The following is a 21,006-nucleotide window of genomic DNA, read 5'->3' on the forward strand; positions in this document are numbered from 1 at the left end:
AATAGACTGAACAGCAGAACAACCGGTCCTGAAGAGGAGCTTCCTGATGAAGCCACGGCTGCGAGGGCCGAGCCCCTTGCATGCATCTTGTACATTGGGCCTCTAGTAAATACATAAATAAGTGGAACAACAAATCAATGTTTCTCTCTCTCTCCCTTCCTCTAAAATCAATTTTTAAAATATTTTTAATTGGCTGTGAACCGAAATCTAACATTTCTCTTTGGTCTACATTTACATGTGACACTTCTAAAAATGTATCTTTATAAAAGGGTTCTTCTTAAGTTTAAAACTTACTAGTAGGGCTTGAAGAGTTCCTCCTTCCAATGTAGCATGCTTTCTGGATATTAGCCCCTACATTTGTACTCTCTCTCTACTTTTCAAAGCACTCTCATTAAACTGATAGTCTGACCTCACAAATCTTTCCCCATTGCCTCTATTTGAATTTCACTTAGAATAATTTTCTTTGCTGCAAGAGAAAATACTAGTGACTTTAGTTTTTTCCTTCATTTTTTTAGCTGTATAACCTGACAAACTATGTGATCTTAACAGCTTTTCTTTAATTTTATAAAATGGAGATAATTACTGGTACTATCTTATACTGGTGTTCAAGGATCAATCAAATTAGAGAATACAAAAGCATTTCACAAAATGTAAAGAACAATAAAAAAAAGCAAATCACTATTATTAAAATTAATAATAAGTACAGACTCCTCAAATCTGAAAGTTAAAAAAAAAAACACAGTAAGCTCTGACTGGTATAGCTCAGTTGGTTGAGCATCATCACCCCATGTACTGAGCGATCTCAGGTTCAATTTCCAGTCAGGGCATATACCCAGATTTCAAGCTTGATCCCCAGTAGGGAGCATGCAGAAGACAGCCAATCAATGTTTCTCTCTCTCTCTCCCCGAAAAACAATAAAAACATATTTTTAAAAAACCACAACTATAAAACCAATAAACTTGCTGGCAAATATTCACATACTTACATTAATAAAATATATTTTAGGGTATCTAAACAGGTCTTGGCACTTTTTAAAATATTTTTGTCCCTCAAAAAATGATACATTAAAAACAGTTAAGCCCTAACCGGTTTGGCTCAGTGGATAGAGCCTCGGCCTGCGGACTCAAGGGTCCCAGGTTCGATTCCAGTCAAGGGCATGTACCTTGGTTGCGGGCACATCCCCAGTGGGGAGTGTGCAGGAGGCAGCTGGTCGATGTTTCTAACTCTCTATCCCTCTCCCTTCCTCTCTGTAAAAAATCAATAAAATATATTTTTTAAAAAAAACAGTTAAAAAATAAAGTAGAAATAAAAGTAAGCATTGAAAAGTCTTTTATAGGTTAAGTTTTTATTTAATCTCAGGCATAAAAGAGAGGTCAAGTTTTTCTTTCATGTGCATTCATTTACAGCTAAATAATCATTTTACAAATAACACATCATAAGTATTAAATGATAATGCTGACAATTTCCACACTCTTCATAACAATAACACTGTGAAATTCATACTCCATCAAAACATTTCTGAAAAACATGTTTAGTTAGGAGTATATTGCTGAAACCTGTTTAATACGCAAAGTATTATTTTCACTGCCCAACACAATCTCAGTACTTTTACTGTTTCCTTACCCTCCTGATGATTCCGTGTTTTGCTGTCCCTGGTTATTATAAGATTGCTGGCCATATGAGCTCTGTTTTTGATTCTCATAACCACCGTAGGATTGTGAGTAACCTAAAGATTGGATGGATATACCACTTAGTAAAGGTTCTGATTTTTTTAATTTGTAAAGTAGCAAATTTAACAAACCAGTCCAACCTGATTGGCTTTGTCCATAATTGGAGTAGCCGCCATAGTTCTGTCCGTATGAGGAATCAGTAGTTTGCCCATAACCAGAATAGCTCTGAAATTTAGGTAAATACAAGTTTCATCACCTACTTAAGATAAAAATAACTATTTATAAAGAACACAATTTGTATTTTAACCTACTTGTGGTGCTTGTCCATAACCTTGATTGCCTTGATTTCCATAGGAAGAATAACTGTAAAAAGAAAAAGAAAAAAAGAATGTACTACTTGAAAGAAATTTGCTAACATTGGCACTAGCAAATTTAACAGCTTGAAAAACCCTATCCTCATTTTCAAAAATAAGCTTCTTGCCGAAACCGGTTTGGCTCAGTGGATAGAGCGTCGGCCTGCAGACTGAAAGGTCCCAGGTTCGATTCCGGTCAAGGGCATGTACCTGGGTTGCGGGCATATCCCCAGTGGGAGATGTGCAGGAGGCAGCTGATCGATGTTTCTCTCTCATCGATGTTTCTAACTCTCTATCTCTCTCCCTTCCTCTCTGTAAAAAATCAATAAAAATATATTAAAAAAAAAAAAAAATAAGCTTCTTTTCTGAGAAACTGTCAATCTGCCCGTCTCTTGAGTGTAAATTGAAAGGTGATGATCAAAGACTACTAAAGACATAAATGAAGTCATTCCCAGACCTTTTGGATGCCAAACAAACACCAAAAGTTTTCCTTTGATAATCCCCCACAATTAAACAAAACTTCACCAGAGCTGGAAAATCTCTTCACCAGAGAATTATGCTTGGAAGGTGGGGAAGGAGGGACAATAAGGCAGCAAAACCCATAACAAATATCTGACAGAGAAAAATGATGATTGTCAATGCTTTAATCAATTTATTATGTTTTGACAGATTAATTTCTTCCTACTATTTGCCTTAAATCTGCCTTTCATTTCCTAGAAAAGGCACAGGGCAGCACTAAAAGTTTAATTTTCATGCCGTGGTAATTAGAATTATGTGTATCTTCAGAATATTATCATAAAATAAGATTATTTTGTATCCCCAGTGTCAAAACACAGCCTGGAATACAATTTCACTGAATAAATGTAACTTCCTCAGATTTGAAGAAGTGTCTTTAATTTTGCCTAACAAGTTCTAACAAGTCAAAAACAAACTTTCTAACTATATGCCAAAGAAAATGAAAACATTTACAAAAAATCTTACCATTTTAGAGCTTTCAAGTGCTAACAAAATTTAAGTTTGAGAAATCTATTTCATTGAATAAACATTTGCTAGCTGCCTACTATGAGATTAGCACTATCCTATGAGAATAAAAAATTAAATCAATTTTCATGAACCGATATCTGAGATGCTATCCTGAGTACCTCACAGTGAACTACAAAACATTTATAGTATAAGTTGAAGGCTGTATTTCTAGTAAGCATGAGAACTCTACTACATGTAAACATTCACATAAAAATATACTTTTTATTGTGAGCATGATGAGTCTTTAAAAAATGCTAACCATTTCTATTATAGTGCTTCTAGAAAATCTGTTCCAAATGAACATATTACATACAATAAAAATATGAAATGCTTTTTCTAAGAACCTATTATAGTTCATTGCTTAAATCCTTTTAATAATTGTTTCTTTTTTAAATTTTCCAAAGAAAACAATCTTTACAATACCTGTAAGGTTTGTTTTAATCTCCAGGAGGCATCTATATTCACTGATTCAAAGTCTTTCAAAAAGGGAGGAAATGTTTCACAGCACCTATTTACAAAGGCTGACTCTTTTCCCTTGCAGAGTTAATATTTAACTCTCTTAAGACATCCAAATACCAAATCTCAAGTGGGAAGGCCTGACTAAATTCATCTTTTTTTCAGTTCTACTCTTTCATGGTATTAAAACGTATGTATACTTTACCTTTGCTGCTCACCCCCAGACTGACCGTAACTTCCAGAATCTAAAACACATAAAAAGAATTTTAAATCTGATTTTAAATTATGCTTCCCTCAAAGGCTGGTTTTAGACCTTATAGAATAATGTGATAAGAAGATGTCATATAAAGAAACTACAGAAAGAAAAAACAAAGTTAAAAATATTGTGCAAGGAGAAATCTGTACAAATAGTATTTGCTGTTTATAGTACCTATATCTTTGAAAACAACTACTACACAAATGTGTCCCAATGGTCACAAGGACCAAGTGATCAAATGTGAAATGATCAGTGAAAAATCCATCCTTTTAACAAAAACTCAAAAGCTCAAGCTATATTACCTTTATATACAAAAAGACATCTTAAAACTAACCAGGACCAAAAAGGGGGAAGACACTCTAACAAGATAAATGCCAGGATTACATTTTCTTCCATATCCTTCTCAGCCCAACATCTTTACCATTCCCTTGTACTGGATTGCCTTGGCTGTCAGCAACAAAAACATCTGTGAAGACTTGGTAAAAGCAGCTATTAGTTGTTTAAATATAACTTTACCAAGCTTTCAAGGTCTTAGCCAATTGATATAGCAACTCAGCAACACCTACTTCAAGCTTCCTTTTTGGCAATAAAATCTACCAAGAAAGGCATGAATTGAGTAATATATGTCAAAAAAAGAAAAATATTTTCTCAATACTTCAAAATGTATGCTTTATCAAAAACTTTTTAATAGGCTCTATCCTTCAGGTTCCTACTCAGAGTCAAATGAATGACCTATGTTTATTAATGATGAATAAGAGCAATATACTATATGATGTCTAACCACTATACTGTACACCAGAAACGAATATAAAAGGATGCTGAATGTAAACTGTAATTAAAATATAAATGTTTTAAGAGTATTATATGAAATACTTTCAAGCAAAAAATGACACTTAGTCAAACTGCTGATCATTAGACCCAGCCTCACCCAATTTGAAACACAACCATTTGTTGGACAGTTCTGAAAACCAACCAAAAATTAAATCAGTGACTTTTTCATTCAACTCATATAAAGTTACAGTATGAAAACATTATTATACAATAAAAGTGTAATATGCTAATTAGACCAGACATCCTTCCGGACACCTTCCAGACGAAGCCAGGGCTGCAGGGGAAGCCCAGGTCCCTGCCGGCAGCTGGAGGGAAGCCCAGGTTCCAGGTGCCGGAGGGAAGGCGGTGCCAGCAGCCGGGGGAAGGAAGGCCTACTCTTGCACAAATTTCATGCATGGGCCTCTATAGTTACTAAGTGGGTGACATCAAATTTGGCTCTTTCCTAAGTTTCCCAATCAGACTGAAATTTTTTTAAGCCTTAATTATAAGAATATTGAATGCAATCCTGACACAAACTACTCCTATGAATGTGAAAGACATAAAGCTACTTGAGATAAAAAAAAAACTGCATCACTGCCATGCCCATGGTAGTAAGTGACTAAATTTATAGCTAAGCAAGAAAAACATGAAAAGGATAAAGACTCTAACTGGACCATAGCGATTATATGCATCTATCAAATGAGAGGCAAAGTTAGCTTTAATCAAATAAGAAACGGAAAAGAATTATTGGGGGGCAGTATAGGTGTAATGTGAATAAAATTTAAGATACTTTAGGGATGCATGATGGTCAAATTATATCCAAAAGTATGAATGTGATTTCTCTGTGACAAGAGCGGAGTCTAGGATCTCAGTATACAGTGGGGCCTTGACTTAAGTGTCCCGACTAATGAGTTTTTTGAGATACGAGCCCTCTCTCTCGGCCGATTTTTTTCGGGTTACGAGCCAGCTTCAGATACCTCACCACTAGCTGGCGCAGCGAACGTCACAGTGAACGCCACAACATCAGCCCAGCATCACGTGTCTCACTTGTTCTACGAGTTCCGTCACGGAACAAATTAAACTTGTAAGTCAAGGCCCCACTGTATATCCCTTTGATTCAGGCAAAATTATGGAAGTGCACAACACGTAGGTCATGTGTTCCTAGCTCAAATCTAGTATTGAGTCCTTAACTGTAACCCAGTCACTTCAGCCCTGTGAAATTGTCTTCAGCTAGCTGACTTTAAAACTGCTGAAGATATAAAAATAAACATATTGACCAATAAGTCTGACCCTTAGTATAAATACTTGAGTCTAATACAGATGTTTATATTCATCAGAGAAAATCAGTTTATAATTATTTAGGGCATTTCAAACAACTGCTCATTACAAGTAGACACCTGGGCCTTGTGTCTGGACCCATGAATTATTTATAAGTGCTTTTACTTCCAAGTGTATAGGGTTTGATTCTCTTTGTTTTTGTCTTCTAATTATATTCCATTGCAGTAAGAAAAGGCATTTTCTATATTATTCCTGGTATTTGTTAGGATTTGCTGTTTTGTTGCTTTTCCTCCTTGGAAAAAAATATACTTTACTTGCATAAATATCCCTATGTGCTTAAAAAGAACTGTGTATTTCTGTTAAATGAATTCCCCAAGTCTATAAGATGATGCTTATTAGTTCTATCATTCATATTCTTACTTATGTTTGGTCTGCCCAACCTATTAATTACAGAGAGGCAGGTTTAAAAACTCTAGTTGACTATCATTTTTTTTTTGGCTTTCATATTTTGAGGCTATAATTAATGTTAGGCACATAAAAGTATCGTTTTATATCTTCCTGGTGAATTTCCTTTTAACATTCATTACATAAAAACTATCATTTAAAATGTCTACACATTATTCTGCTGGTAACATAATCTCCCTTTTGTTTTTTTCCTGCTGAATCTTTTTCAATCTCTATACTTTCAATATTTCTTATATTTTAGGCATATTTCTGAACAGCATTTAGATCGTTTTATTCCAATGTGAAAATCTTTGTCTTTAAATTGTTTCTGTACTTTTACTATTGTTACTTTTCTTATTTCTACCCACTAATATTGGACTTTCTACTTACCAAGGTTGGTGTTTTTATTCCTTTTAAACTCCTTTCCTGCCTTCTATTGAATGTTTACATTTTCCTTTTACTACTTTATAAGTGATACATTCAATTTGTTTTAATAAGTCACCATTCATAATTATGTTCAATTTTAACATGTATTCTTGGCAAAGTTCAAAATGATCTTCAACCTCCGTTAGAATATAAGAATCTTAATAACATGCCAATCAGCCTTCACCTATTATTTTGCTCCACTTTTTCCCCATCCTTTTGCTGCCACGTTCTTAAAATCTCTAAATGTAATCATTTTCATCTTCAATAATTTGCTTTTTGTTTACTGTTTGCTTCCGCCACATTATTTATTTTGCATTCTACTCCTCCATTCCAGATTTAACACATTTTATTAGTTCTGTAAGCCAAGATATGAAAGTGGTAGTCTTAGTCTTATTTTGGTAAAAATTTCAAAATCAATGGTTATTTTTTCCTCTAAATTCCAAGGATTTCAATATTTTCCAGCTTAACTTTTAAGTCTCTCAATCTTACCAGTTTCCTATTCCCTCTAGTAGGTTTGTTATTGGTATTTCAATCTGCAGTTTTACATGTTTATCTAGCTATGACTTTTATTTGAAACCATTACCTAATTTTTAAAAAATCATCAGTTTTGTAAAATTATCAACCATCTTTTAATTCTTCCATTTTCTCCTCAAATTTCTATTCAATGTATGACAGGACTCCTCAATCTACTTGACATGTTTCTTAATCTTTCATTTTTCATCTTTATATCCTTCCTGAATTGAATTCTGGGTAAATTATATCACATCTTCCCCTTCACTATTTCTTCTACTAGGTCTATCTACAATTCAATTTATTCTTTTTTTCCATTTCTAGAAGTTGTACTTGGTTCTTTTTCAAATCTACATGTGGTTTTTCATAGTATCTCGGTCTTAGGGTTGATTCCTTCTTTTAGGTTTTTAATAATTTTAAACATATAATATTCACTTTCAGATTACCTATTAGGGGTTCTAATCCCATTTGTCACTAACACTCATTTTGGTGAATTGTTTATCCTAGAGTTCTGCAATTTTCTTACTGTGAACTTATCTTTTCTAAGGCATGTTTTTTCTATAAGATGTCTTGTGACCTAGGGTGTGAAATTTCCTCCAGGAAAGGTTTTTCATTTGTTTCTACAGTCAAACCTCATTTCTGGGACATCTCTCACCTCAAACAATTCAGTTCTCAACCAAATTGTTCACAGAAAAAATGTGCAACCAAATTTTGTTTTCTTGAATAGGCAACCCTTTCATACTGATACCTCAGCATGACAAAAAGCAGCTCTCCGACAACAAAGGAGATAATGCTTTTGTTGCTGGGAAAATCATAAAACATAAAGAAGTCATCAAGAGTGCTAATGCTGCCCAGCTGGTGTGGCTCAGTGGTTAAGCATCAATCTATAAACCAGGAGTTCACAATTCATTTCCCAGTTAAGGCACACGCCCAGGGTTGAGGGCTCAGTCCCCAGTAGGGGACATGCTGAAGGCAGACTATCAGTGAATCTCATCATTGATGTTTCTATCTCTCTCCCTCTCTCTTCCTCTTTGAAATCAATAAAAATTTATTCATTTTTTTTAAAAAGAGTGCCAATGTTACTAAGGGTGTGAAAGAAACAATGACCACAGGCAATTGAAAAGGTAGAAAAACTATTGTGTTGCCTTGGATAAAAGAAAAGCAGTTAGCCAGTCAGTGACAGCATTTCAGAGGCAGCAATATGTGGAACAGCAAAGATGCTGCATGCTGACCTGAGACACCCCTAGAATTAGTATTAAAAGTGATTCCTTTAAGGCTGGTAGGGGGTGATTCGGTAAATTTAAGAAAAAAGGCAAAGCCAGTGTGGTTCAATGGTTGAGCATCTACCTATGGACCAAGAGGTCACCGCCAGGGCGGGTTGTAGGCTGGATTCCCAGTGTGGGGCATGCGAGAGGCAGCCAATCAAGGATTCTCTCTCATCATTGATGTTTCTATCTCTCTCCCTATCCCTTCCTCCCTGAAATCAATAAAAAAAGAAAAAAAAAGAGTTGCTTGGCCACTGTGCTCAGTTGTTAGAGCATACCTCAGCTGCAGGTTCACACCCTGCCCCCAGAAGGCACATGGATGTTTCTCTCGCCACCCCCTCCCTTTCTCCCTTCTACTCTCCCTGAAAAGCAATGGAAAAAATCCTCAGATGAGGATTAAAAAATAAAGTATTTATAGATTAAACAGTACATTCATTAGACATGTACAGTATATAAGGCTAAACAGGGAGTCCTTTGGGAGTCGGAACGAATTAATTCAATTTACATTAGAGTGGAACCTCGTTTCTTGAATGTCTCCCATCTTGAACAATTCACTCCTCAGCTGACAACTCTTTCATGCTGATACCTGTACAATCAGTCCCGCATCTCTCAGCTGACAAAGGAAGGAGAGAATGCGGAAATGAGTCAGTTTACCACTGCTGAAATCTCAGAATATTTTGCTGTGAATATGTTCATGTTTTTTTGCTTTTGTTGCTGCTTATAATAAACTTTTTATTTTTTATGTCTTTATTGATTTCAGAGAGGAGGGGAGAGGGAGAGAAAGAAACATCAACGATGAGAGAGAATCCTTGATCAGCTGCCTCCTGCACACCCCACACTGGGGATTGAGCCCACAACCCTGGCATGTGCCTGGACCCAGAATCAAACCATGACCTCCTGATTCATAGGTCGATTGATGCTCAACAACTGAGCCACACTGGTCGGGCAATTTTTCATTATTTTACTGTACATTTCTTTCCTTTTTGTTAAATTTTCATTTACATTTGAAGTTCTTTTTTGTTTTTAAAGTGTTTATAGTTTAAACAGTACAATAGACATGTACTAATATATAAGAAAGGTTAAAACAGGGAATCATTTCAGCACCTGGAACTAATTAATTCAATTTGCATTACCTATTTCTAAAGGGGAAAAAATGATTTGGTTCTCGAACAGCCTTCCAGAATGAATTAAGTTTGAGAACTGAGGTTCCACTGTACCAGGAGCCCCAAGGTTATTACCAATCCAGAACCACTTTTTATCTTGATTTCCTTGTTTAAGGTTCTTGGGCCCCATAACTAGCCTAAATATACATCCAAATTGTATGAAGCACAGGTTCCAGTTAACGAATTCTCAGAACTTTTTCACTTGGGTCCAGGCATTCTTATCTCTTATGCTGGTAGGTACAAGTTTTTTCCAGTTCATTCTTTCACCAAAGGTACAGTCCTTCAAAAAGCCAAGCCTTATGTAAGGGTCTTAGTTCCCATTACCTAGCTCTAATGGTCTCAAGACTTCATCTCCTGTCCAGTTTTAGTTACTTGGGCAATGAAATCATTTCTAAATGATGAGATCCATACACTCCTCTCCAGGGCAACCACCAAGTTAGCATAATAGTTTTTACTTCGCTTCTGATAGCTGGGGGAACTGTGCCCCTTTTTTGTCAGTTCTTACACTTTTAGGTGTTTATAGATAGAGGATTTTCAAGTTATCTTGGTCTGCTATATTGCCAAAATGAGAAGTAACTTGACCTTTAATTTTTAATATATGTATAACTAATATTAGATTTGTAATTTTAACTTGAAAGATGTTAGATAATTCACATTTGTAAACAGAATTTGAATGTCTGAGAGCCTGACAATATTTATAATTTTGATTTACTGGTTACACGAGTGCTTATATTTTGTTAGGCTTTATAAGTTTACACTGGCAGGCATCTGGTGTGGTTGAGTCAACTTGGCAGATTAAACTTATACGTGTAGTTTGGAATGTTTAAAGGACTTAACTAAACCTAATGCCATTAGTTGTTTAGGGGAGTTTACTATTAAGTTTATTAACAATATTCATCAAAGAACCAGTCAAAAGCATTACCCCTATTTCTTACAAAGTCAAAAGTATTATTTTATACACATTATAATTATGTGATGCTAAGTAGAACTTAAAGATTCTAGCTTAACTGATTTAGATGTGAGCAATCTTAAAATCATTTTCACATGTAAAAACCAATCTTGATGTTAAAAAAAAAAAACTGAAAATACAAAGTGACAAAAATCTGGTGTCTTGGTAATTTGAAGATTAGTACTAATGTAAACCAGCTCACACACTTCACACACTGAAAATCTTGGATTTTACAAATGGTAAACCTCTAAAATTTGATTTTCCATAAAAGCTATCTACTGCTATAAAATTAAGCCATCATTTTATACCAACAATTATGTTAAAAATCAAGACAGGCCAAGTTTTTAATGAGCACTGTTTCCATTGAAAGTTGGTGAATTTCTCCATGAGGACTGGATAGTATTTCTTTTTAACCATGGATGGATGGGTCACATACCCTCCTGAGGGTATGCTTCTATGTACTTCTGTGGAGCTTTACCAGACTTCATCCCAAATTATGCACCTAGCGTCTAGGTACGTCTAGGTACCTTTAGGGTAAGGACTTATTTCTTGTTTGAGCAAGGATTACATAGAAACTGAAAGGAGATAAAGAGAAGCCCCCTTCCCCAGAAGATAAATAGTATGGCTTCCTGACATCAATGTTAATCTAAGGCATGTTTATCATCTTCCTCTCCAACCATTTCTTCTTAGCCTACTGCTTCCTTTTTACCACACTGCCAGCCTCCTGCAACACTGGATTACCGGGTGTGTGGTTTTCGGGTTTGAATACCAACAGGTTCTCCCTTACAAAAAAAAAATGGGAAAGACTGCCACCAGTTATTTTCATCCCAGCTATTCGACTTTTAAGAAAATGTTCTGCTTTTGCACCTGAAAGGTGGTACCTTACTCTCATGATGGTTTCTAGCAAGTGGGTCACTGGGTCTCTGCAGCCTGTGAGGCACCCAATGACCGAGGGAGGGGGACCTTGCGGGGTCAGCTGGGACCGCTACACCAAGAGAACACCCATGTTCCGGACTTCATATTCTGGGTTAGCAGGCCCTAGATTGGCTGTCCTGAAGGGACCACGGCCTCTTTTTCTCTTCTACACAACAGGGGGGAGGCTGCTATCAATATAAGCGCTTCGTGGAAGGCTGTCTTTCTTCGGTCTATGTTTGCCTGTCGAGAATAGGAAAGGCTCTCTTTCAAGTCTTGCAAGAGACTTAAAAAAAAAAAAATGAACAGGGGAGAAGAAAGACAAGGGTGAAAAGGAAGCTGAATCTCTTACAAACACCCTCAACTGGAATTCGACTCGTGACGACAGAGGGAATGACGACAAATAGGATTTCGTGGAATGCAACGTCCTTTGGAAAGGGCTCCCAGGGCGCCAAGGCCCCCACCTGATGAATGGGAGAGTCAGGAGGTCCAGCTCCACTTGGTGATTGGGTAAACTGAGGTACGGGGCGGGGAGGCGGCTGGCCCGAGGCCTCGCAGAAAGATCCGAGGCGGCGCGGAGAACCAGAAGCACCGATTCTCACGCTGATGCTGGACTCACGGGCTCCCCCCGCCCCTGTGATGGCGTAGACGGCCTCCGCCCCCCCGACTCACACACCCGCCCCCGGGAACGGCACGTCGCCTCAGGTTCCAAGGACAGAGCCAAAAGACAGGGGCCCGCAGCGCTCCCGCCGGGATCTGCAGACAGGGAGCGTTGGGAGCGTGCGTCCCTCCAGTCCAACATGGCGGCGGCGGCGGCCGCGTCCGCGCCCCCACCCCCCAGCCTCCCTCAGGGCCGGAGGCTTTTCCTCAGGGCCCTCCGGTGGGCGGGAAGATGGCCCAACCCTGCAAAACCCCTTCTCGCCGCTGCCGCTGCTCGCTGAAAGAATCACCTACCCGACATGACTAACGGCCGCGGCGCCGAGCCCCCACAGCCCGCAGAGAACAAGGAATACGAAAGCCAGGCGGCACAGCGGCCGAAGCGGTACTGAGGGCAGAGCGGCGGGGTGAGCCCGACTGCGGGGCCTCGGCAGCCAATCAGAAGACGGCGGGCGGTACCATCGCGTCACGGCGGGAGGGGGGATTCTGTAGTAGGACTAGCCTCCAAACCCTGAGGACTTCGGAATCCCTATCTGTTCGCCCCTCCTCGGACCATACCATTATTGAGAGGGAATTGAGGAGAACGTACCAATGCCGCGATCAGGCGGGGGGAAGGAAGCTGAACCTGCTCTCTCTGTCATAAATACAGTCCTGTTTCCTACTCTATTGGGTCTGATAGAATTTGAGGTTAGGAAGCGAAAGAGGAGGGACCTTGTAAACACAGGTCGTTTGGTTAGAAATGGACTTTCTTCCCCTAAATTTTCGAATGGTATGCCCTAAGTCGCACCGCTGGGGCTGCAGACTGCTTGAGCCGCCTGGGGGCGTTCGGAGTCTACGAGCTCCGAGACGGAAAGTCGTGACCAGTTCAGGTACCTAATCGCCTCCCCGGTTGTCCTAACTAGCTTGTCAAGTAAAAAAACAGACTACAAGGTAATACTGAAACAAGCGTGTGCATTCAAACGAAAAATCACACACAGACTGGACTCTGAAAGGAAAAAAAAAAAAAAAAGGAACAGACTGGACTCTGAGGATGAGGCGGGATGGGGTGCAGAGCTTTAGTCTTCAATGCTATTGTAATACCTAACTCTCATGGTCAGCCACCTTACATTAGCTCATTTAATTCTCGCAACAGGCTGATGAAATGTCATCTCCATGAAACAGAAGATGGAGCAGAATTCACTTGCTCTAGGTCACACAGCAAGGAAATGGCCAACGTGAAATCTGAATCCTGGTCACCAGATACCGCTGTCTGTGGGTTCAGCCCTGAGGCTGTGCTGCCTAAAGGGAACTAGAACTCTAGGGTGTGAGACAAAGCTGTGAACGCCCAGTGGACACGCAAGGATGTTTTCCCCGAGGACAAGGTGACATCCGAGGCAAACCAGAGGTGGTGAGCAGAAGTTGACCACATAGTTGCAAAACAAGTAAGTCAGTATGTTCAGAGTTGGGCGAGGGTAGAATGGTATGGGGATGAGGCCAGAAAAGTAGCTGAGACCTTGTAAAGTACATGAGAGTCTGTGCTTTACCTTGAAGGCAGTGGGAACCCCTCACCTGGGGATTTCCAGAGGGAGTGAAAGGGAGGAAGGAGGGGGAGAGAAAGAGAAAAACAAACGTAAAGATGAGAGAGACAGGTGGATTCATTGCCTCCTACACGTGCCCCTACCAGGGCTGCAACCCAGGTACATGCCTTTTTTTTAAAATTTTTTATTGATTTTTTACAGAGAGGAAGGGAGAGGGATAGAGAGTTAGAAACATCCATGAGAGAGAAACATCGATCAGCTGCCTCCTGCACACCCCCTACTGGGGATGTGCCCGCAACCAAGGTACATGCCCTTGACTGGAGCCTGGGACCCTTCAGTCCGCAGGCCGACGCTCTATCCACTAAGCCAAACCAGTTAGGGCCCAGGTACATGCCTTTGACTGGGAATCAAACCTACGACCCTTGCAGTCTGCAGGTCCATCATCAATTCTTTAAGTCTGTGCCACCATTCATCAATGTATTTATTCATGCATGCATTCTTCACTCAACTGCCATCTCATGAGGACTGCTAGGTCTTAGGTCCCGGAAGGCCCTGGAGATAGAAAAATAGGAAGCACCGCAGCCCCTGTCCTTCAGGAATTACAATCTCCTAACAGGGACAGTATAAACGTGTTATTCAATCCACTACTAAACATACTCGAATTGGAGGATGCAAAGGGTGCTCTGAAAACACAAAGGAAGGGCATCTAGCGGACCGAAGGGTGGAGGGTAGAAGGGTGGAGGCGGTATTAAGGAAGACTTCCTGCAGGAGATACCTCCCAAACTGAGCTTTGAAGAAAGAGCAGGAATTCACCAGGGGGTGTATATCAGGAACAGCTTGCTCCACATGCAAACGGCTGTATTTGCAAAGACTAAGAGGGAGCAAAGTTCTGGGAATTGCAAGTGGATTAGTCTGGCTGTTCTGCAGAGTTGCAGGGATGGGGAGTGATTATAAATGAAGTGAAAGAAGTAGGCAGAAGCCACAGCTTGAAGAGCCTTATGTGCCTTGTGAAGGATTTCGGATATTAAATTTCAAACAATGGGGGACCTCTGAGGAATCTAATCAAATGAGTGGCATTTAGTTTTCTATATCCATTCTCTCTTTTAATCTTTTGGATGCCCCATGAAATATAGGTATTGCTGTTATCCGCATTTTGTAGACGAGAACACTGAAGGTGGAATTCTTTAGTTCACACAGCCAATTAAGGACAAAAGCAGAGCTCGAATCTAGGCCTTTGAACCAAGGGCAGTGTTCTTTTTACAATATCCCTGGTCTCCCACACTTGAAACAGGGAACTCCTCCCAGGTCTGCACTGCTTTGGTGCTTCTTTCCAAGGGTCCTGCTCTACCACAAAGGGACTCACAGATTGAATCCTGTGCCCTCCTGCCTTCCAAGCTTTTGCCTAGGGATGATTATCTGCAACATAATTCACCCAGTCATTCTTTTTTTAAAAAATATATATTTTTATTGATTTCAGAGATGAAGGAAGAGGGAGAGAGAGATAGAAACATCAATGATGAGAGAGAATCATCGATCAGCTGCCTGCTACAACCACCCCTCCCCCACTGGGGATCAAACCTGCAACCTGGGCATGTGCCCTGACCAGAATCAAACCGACCTCTTGGTAGAGCCATGCAGCTGGGCCACCCAGTCATTCTTCACACTACAAGATCCTGCTCCCTCTACCATGCTGGCCTTAGTCTGCATATTTAGGGAAGAGAGCAGGTACATTTTACACATCAGCGTTAGGAGAATGTATTTGTGAAGGTCTCGGGACTGGGCCTGTTTGCCCCTGGTCTAGCCCTCAAGTCCTCACATGGAGAGCTGACCCTGCAGCCCCATTTCAGTTTCAGAGATTCCTTCAGGCAGTACCTTCCCACTAAAATCAGTCAATGGGTGTCCTATTAGGCAAGAAGTTGGTAGAAGAAAATGAGGAACCAGGGTTATTTCTCCCACCCCTCTCTGCCATGGGGGAAGGGGTGTGGTGTAGGGTCTCAGGCAGCAGCTGTCTTGTCCAGGGCTCCAGTTTCCATCTTAGACTCTGGCTACTGGACTCCAGGAACCTTACTCCTCCCTTCATTCCCCCAGCCTCTGGCGGGTAGAGGCCTCTAGCTATTGTTTTAGAGAGAAACAAACAAACAACAGGGCAAAATAGAGTCACTTTTGCTAAACCACAGCACCAAACCAAAGCTTTATAACAAACTTAATTGCAATTTCAGCCTCTCCCAGGGGTGGAATTTTAAACCAATCAGTCTGGAATTTCCTGATCCACACTAGTGAGGCAATCTGCCCCATAAGCCCTCTGCCTTCCTCTAGGGCAGCAGTTTTTAAGATTTTTAACTGGTGTGCCACAAGAATTTTTTAAACATGCAATACCTGACTATTTAGTCAGCGCACTGACCTCTTTTTCCTTAGATTGTCAACTAAAAAAATAACAACAGCCAACACAACAATAGCCATCTGATGTGAACGAATCAAAATTTTACCTTTTTGTCAGATCAGAAAGAAATATTTATTTTTTTATTGTGCCCAGAATTTTAGTAATTAGTTTATGTGTGCCATGAGATGGAAAAGTTGAAAAGCCCTGCTCTAGGGTATGGCATCTTTGTCTGAAATAATCCACTCTTAATTTAGTCCCCTCTTCTTTCTTCCTATAAAAACCCACTATTTTGTATAACTCATCTGAGCACCCATCTGGCGATTCATCCATTGCTTAATAAAGCCAATTAGATCTTCAAATTTACTGTTAAATTTTGTTCTTTAACACTGCTGATAATTTTTGAGTTGCCTTCATTCCCTAGTTGGCTTTCCAATCCTTCGACCATTGCAGTAGAGCCTTGTAGGACCGTCTGAGAACTGTGAATTGACTTAGAGCGAGAAGGGAAGCCATTAGAGGGAGCCATTTAGCAGAGGCTTTTCAGGAACTGGCCTGTGTTACCAGGATTACTCTGGCTGCCGTCTTGAGAATAGACTGTAGGGGACAGGAGAGGAAGCGGTAATTGCTCTTACCACAGTGAAAAGAGACCACAGTGATTTTTGCCTCTCTTGTGGGAAGCCTGTGGAATTCACAGTTGTACCACATAATCCCAGGCTTGCCTACCTGACTAGAGGCCAATTTGTTCTCTAGTCGGGTCGCCTAGCTCATCTCTGAACCTCTCAGTGCCTCACACAGTGCCTGAAACAGGAGGCACCAAAGAGAAGAAGGAGAAGGAAGAGGAGGAGAACCTTGTATTTAATGAATGAATAAATAAATGGGGGGAAATGGCATGACTTGTCTCTCTCACTTGTCTGTAAACTCCTCAAGCTCAAAGGCCTTATCTAGGACTTTCCTAGTCTCCCGAGTGCGTGGTGAGTGTCTGTTGAAAAGCTGACAGCTGTTCTGTGCCAGGTGCCACGGGCAGTAGAAGCCATCACCACCCTCCGCGCGGCGCCTCTCACTGCTCCAGCCTTCCTAGAGAGCAAGCCTCCCGCGAACATTACCCTGAGGCTCCACTTTGGCAGGGGAAGGCTCCTTGTAAATGACTGGGCTACTCCTCCTCTGGACAGTGGCAGGCACTTCCTGTTTGGGGTGGAAAGGAAGCAGACGATTTCCTGTTAGCAGGTCTTTTGAGCAAAGCAGGGGAGTCTGAGCAGGGCCTGGCCCAGCCTTTCAGGCCAGATGCCTGGCGGATAGATAGCCTCTATGTGGAAGGGAAGTGGGGCACAGTGCCAGATTGGCCAGGCTTTTATTATGCTCCTAGCAAGTCCCCTGGGTCCTGGTAGGAGTAAAAAACAAACCAGAAGAGACTGACACCCTGCAAACTGCGATGAGGGTTAGGGGAGATGGGACTGGTGTTAGCCAAAGAGAGCTGCTTGGTGAGGAGGTGCTCATGTGACTGTCCTGGGGCCGGCTTGTGTACATAGTCCATGTGAGCACTCTCGAGTGTGAACCTGTGTAAAGAATATATGTGTGAGCCCTGCCAGGTGGCTCAGTTGGTTAGAGCACCCTCGCGATACACCAAGGTTGCAGGTTTGATCCCCAGTCAGGGCACATACAAGAATCAACCAATGAATGCATAAATAAGTGGAACAACAAATCAATGCTTCTCTCTCTCTCTAAAATCAATCAATAATAATAATAAAAAAAAGAATACGTGTGTGTGTGTGTGTGTGTATTTGTTTCTAGGCACCCAATACCCAGCACGTGATAGGATTTAACATTTATTAACTGTCTAGCTTGTTCCCCATAGAAAACTGGGGTACTAGAAAAGGCAGGAATTATTGTTGTCCCATTTTAAGAAGGCAAAAATTCAAACCCAGTTCTGTCTTGTTCTACATTTCTTGCTTTTTCTAGTCGCGTACGAGCATGTGTGTGTGTGTGTGTGTGTGTGTGTGTGTGTGTGTGTGTACAGGGAGGGAAGGAGGGAGGAAGGTATACTTGTGAATGTGATCCAGACTAATGAGACCACATCCACATGTGCTAGAGAGGAAATTTCTGTTTCAGAGGCAGAAGTGATTGCTAGAAAACCAGGGCTTTAAGAATTGAATCACAGCTAAAAATGCACAGAGGTTATGGTCAATAAAGAATCCAAATCATCACAGCTAAAATGCTCAAAACTCCAGGAAAAGCCTCCTTTCAGCTCTCCCAAGCTAATCTCATGTTCTCACGATTCCTCTTCTTATTCCTATTATTGTAGTTTTGGGAGGTTGATCATTCTGTTAGTGCCTTTCTCTGGAGTCCAGAATTCCTTCTGATAAAATCTGCTTTGTGTTCTGCACACTTCCTGGGGAGGAGGAAGGGGCAGAGACAAAGCGGATTGTTTCTCATGTTATGAAGAGAGAAACTGAGGCCCAGAGGGGCCTTGTCCAGGTCCGCACATCCTGCCTGATTCAAGAAGTCCTGGTCAGGAAGACGACTCATTGGCCAGCTGCTGCCTTCTGTCACAGAAGAAGGAATGGTCCAGGCAGCTGCCAGCCTGGGCAGGCAACATGCCCACGCCCTGGCTTGAGTTCCACAGAAGTCTGGTCCACTCTGGGAAAGCTGGGAGGCACTGTGGGTCTGAACTAAGCCCAGTCCGGGGCAAGGGAGGGAGGGAAAGCAGCTCTCTTTGAAGAGGAAGTATGAGAGGACTGCCAGCCCTGCCGGGCCAGGAACCTGCCCCGCCAAGTTAGAGTGAAAAGGAAGGTGAGAGCCAGATCCTTGGAAAACCTAGTACTAGCTTCCTCTAGAACATTGCTATCTAGTATTTAGTGATTAAGTAGGTCTGGAGTAGGGCTCTAGAATCTGAATTTTTAATGTGTGCCTCTAGGTGATTCACGGCAGGTGATCCAAGAATCACATTTTATAAATTTGACTTGAGGAAAGATAATATAGTCTCTAAGGGTGTGAGATCTGGAGTTATTCTCCAGTTTTGTACCCTGAGTCCATTTCTAGATTTGTGACCTTGGACAGGTGTTATCTCTGTGTGCCCCAGTTCCGCATCTTTAAGATAAGGATGCTGACACTAGTAGCTGTAAAGATTCGATGACAAAATTTGTGTCAAGCACACAGCACAGCACATACATGGCTCATGTTAATTTCTCAACAAGTACTTGCCATTATTATTTGCTCCAATTCCTCATTCCCATCCCCACCCCTTTCTCCCACCAGAGGAAGAAATAATAGTATTGGGTTGATACAGCGACTTGTCACCACAGTATTGTTTGGGATGTGGGTGATCTTTGGACTGTGCTTTGAGAATTCCTACTCCAAAGCCATTCTCCTCCTATCACTCTTCTGATACCCTGGCTGTGGACTGAGCTTCTTGGGTAAACCTATCCTGACTTTATCTTCCTGTCCTCCTTGATCCTTCTCTCATATGGCAAGCCACCTTCCTTCTCCGCCCCTTCGAAAGTTATTTGGCTCAGCATGTGTCCTAAGGTAACACCAAACAGCGAGTCAGTTGAGGGGCCACAGAGACCTCCAGATTCCTGAAGAAGATCACAGAATCTGTTGCTCTGGGACTTATGAGTAAGCCTCAGAGGCAGAAGGGAACAGAAGCTTCTGCTACCCAGGTTCTAACCATGGAAACATGCTGGGAAACAGACACCCTGTGCAAAGGCATGGTGGAAGGCCATGGGGAGTGTGTGGGCAAAGGAAGCTCTGTTCTGTACAAATTCTTGCAGGCACTTCCAACTCTGCATGGCCTCTCCAAGTGACCATTAGCAGGAAGGGATTAGGGGAAGGCAGGATGGCATGAAATAATTCAACCAAGGACACAAAAGGAAAGCAGAGGAAGTCAACCTTCAAACACAGTAGTTGTGCTCGTTTTTGAAGTTCAGAGACCAAGTCTCACCCAGGATGCAGAGAAAAGCAGGGTCAGCTATCCCAAGTTTCTCCTCCCAGTCACTCAGCCCTCCTGAGACCACGGTTTCCTGCCTCCCACTCTCCTAAGAGTGCAGCTGAAATAGAGAGCTCCTGGGATGTGCTAGAGCAGTGGTTCTCAACCTTCCTAATGCCGCGACCCTTTGTACAGTTCCTCATGTTGTGGTGGCCCCCAATTTCATTGTTACAAATTTAAAAATAATTAAAGCATAGTGCTTAATCACAAAAACAATATGTAATTATATATGTGTTTTCCGATGGTCTTAGGTGACCCCTGTGAAAGGGTTGTTCGACCCCCAAAGGGGTCGCGACCCACAGGTTGAGAACCGCTGTGCTAGAGGAAGGGATGGAGACATTCTTCCTGAAGAAAAAAAAGAATGGCAAATCTGGGTTTGGCTCCAGCTTGGCCCACAATGTCCTTACCAACTGGTACTCCCTAGAACTCCCTGGCCCAAAGTAGAATTGTATCTGGCCTATTAAAATCCACCTTATTGGTCAAGGGAACCATATATTATGTCATACATGCAACCTTTTGACATCCTCCCCAAAATAGAGTACACCAAGTTAAACTTGAATTTCAGATTAAATTTCTAGTTTATGTCCCAAATAGTGCATTGGCACATGCTTATGCTAAAACAATTACGCGTCGTTCATCCGATAACTCAAGTTTAACTGTATTTTTATTTGCTAAATCGAGCAACCTTACCCAACTCACCTTCAGCATCTGCCTCCTCCAGGCTCACCACAGGACTTCACTGGAACCTGTGGCTTGTGTTGGTTTCAGCTGAGAATCTTCTTTACAGTCTAACCGGCTACACCGAAAGCTCTCGGAAGATAAGGCCCAGGCCTTGTCCACAACCTCTGGCGCTCCCTTCCAGGAAAGGACTCTCCTTATAGATGCGCACAGGGCATCTGTGGAGAGGGGATGGGCAAAGAAATCCATTCTCGACGCTACGCCCCAGCGGAGTCCAGCA

At 41.4% G+C, this 21,006-nt stretch overlaps 1 protein-coding gene and 1 long non-coding RNA gene across 3 annotated transcripts in view; one reads left to right on the forward strand and one right to left on the reverse strand.

Moving 5' to 3' along the window:
• Positions 1–1,286, forward strand: part of LOC132218786 (uncharacterized) — a 449,343-nt gene extending 448,057 nt beyond the window's left edge. Inside the window, exon 2 of the long non-coding RNA XR_009449271.1 lies at positions 1,193–1,286. This is a non-coding gene — a long non-coding RNA (uncharacterized LOC132218786). The remainder of the gene's footprint in view (positions 1–1,192) is intronic.
• TAF15 (TATA-box binding protein associated factor 15) overlaps positions 1–12,579 on the reverse strand; it is a 35,756-nt gene extending 23,177 nt beyond the window's left edge. Inside the window, exons 1-5 of one of the 2 annotated variants that reach the window (XM_059670492.1) lie at positions 12,470–12,579; positions 3,708–3,747; positions 1,982–2,033; positions 1,811–1,895; positions 1,624–1,726 (exon numbers count right to left, since the gene is read on the reverse strand). In XM_059670492.1, the coding sequence (XP_059526475.1) occupies positions 1,624–1,726; positions 1,811–1,895; positions 1,982–2,033; positions 3,708–3,747; positions 12,470–12,476 (287 nt within the window). In that variant the 5' untranslated portion in view covers positions 12,477–12,579. The remainder of the gene's footprint in view (positions 1–1,623; positions 1,727–1,810; positions 1,896–1,981; positions 2,034–3,707; positions 3,748–12,469) is intronic. The other variant, XM_059670493.1, reaches the window with a different exon arrangement.
• Between the last annotated feature and the right edge of the window lie 8,427 nt (positions 12,580–21,006).

Source organism: Myotis daubentonii, chromosome 16 (assembly GCF_963259705.1).
Source record: "Myotis daubentonii chromosome 16, mMyoDau2.1, whole genome shotgun sequence".
NCBI lineage: Eukaryota > Metazoa > Chordata > Mammalia > Chiroptera > Vespertilionidae > Myotis > Myotis daubentonii.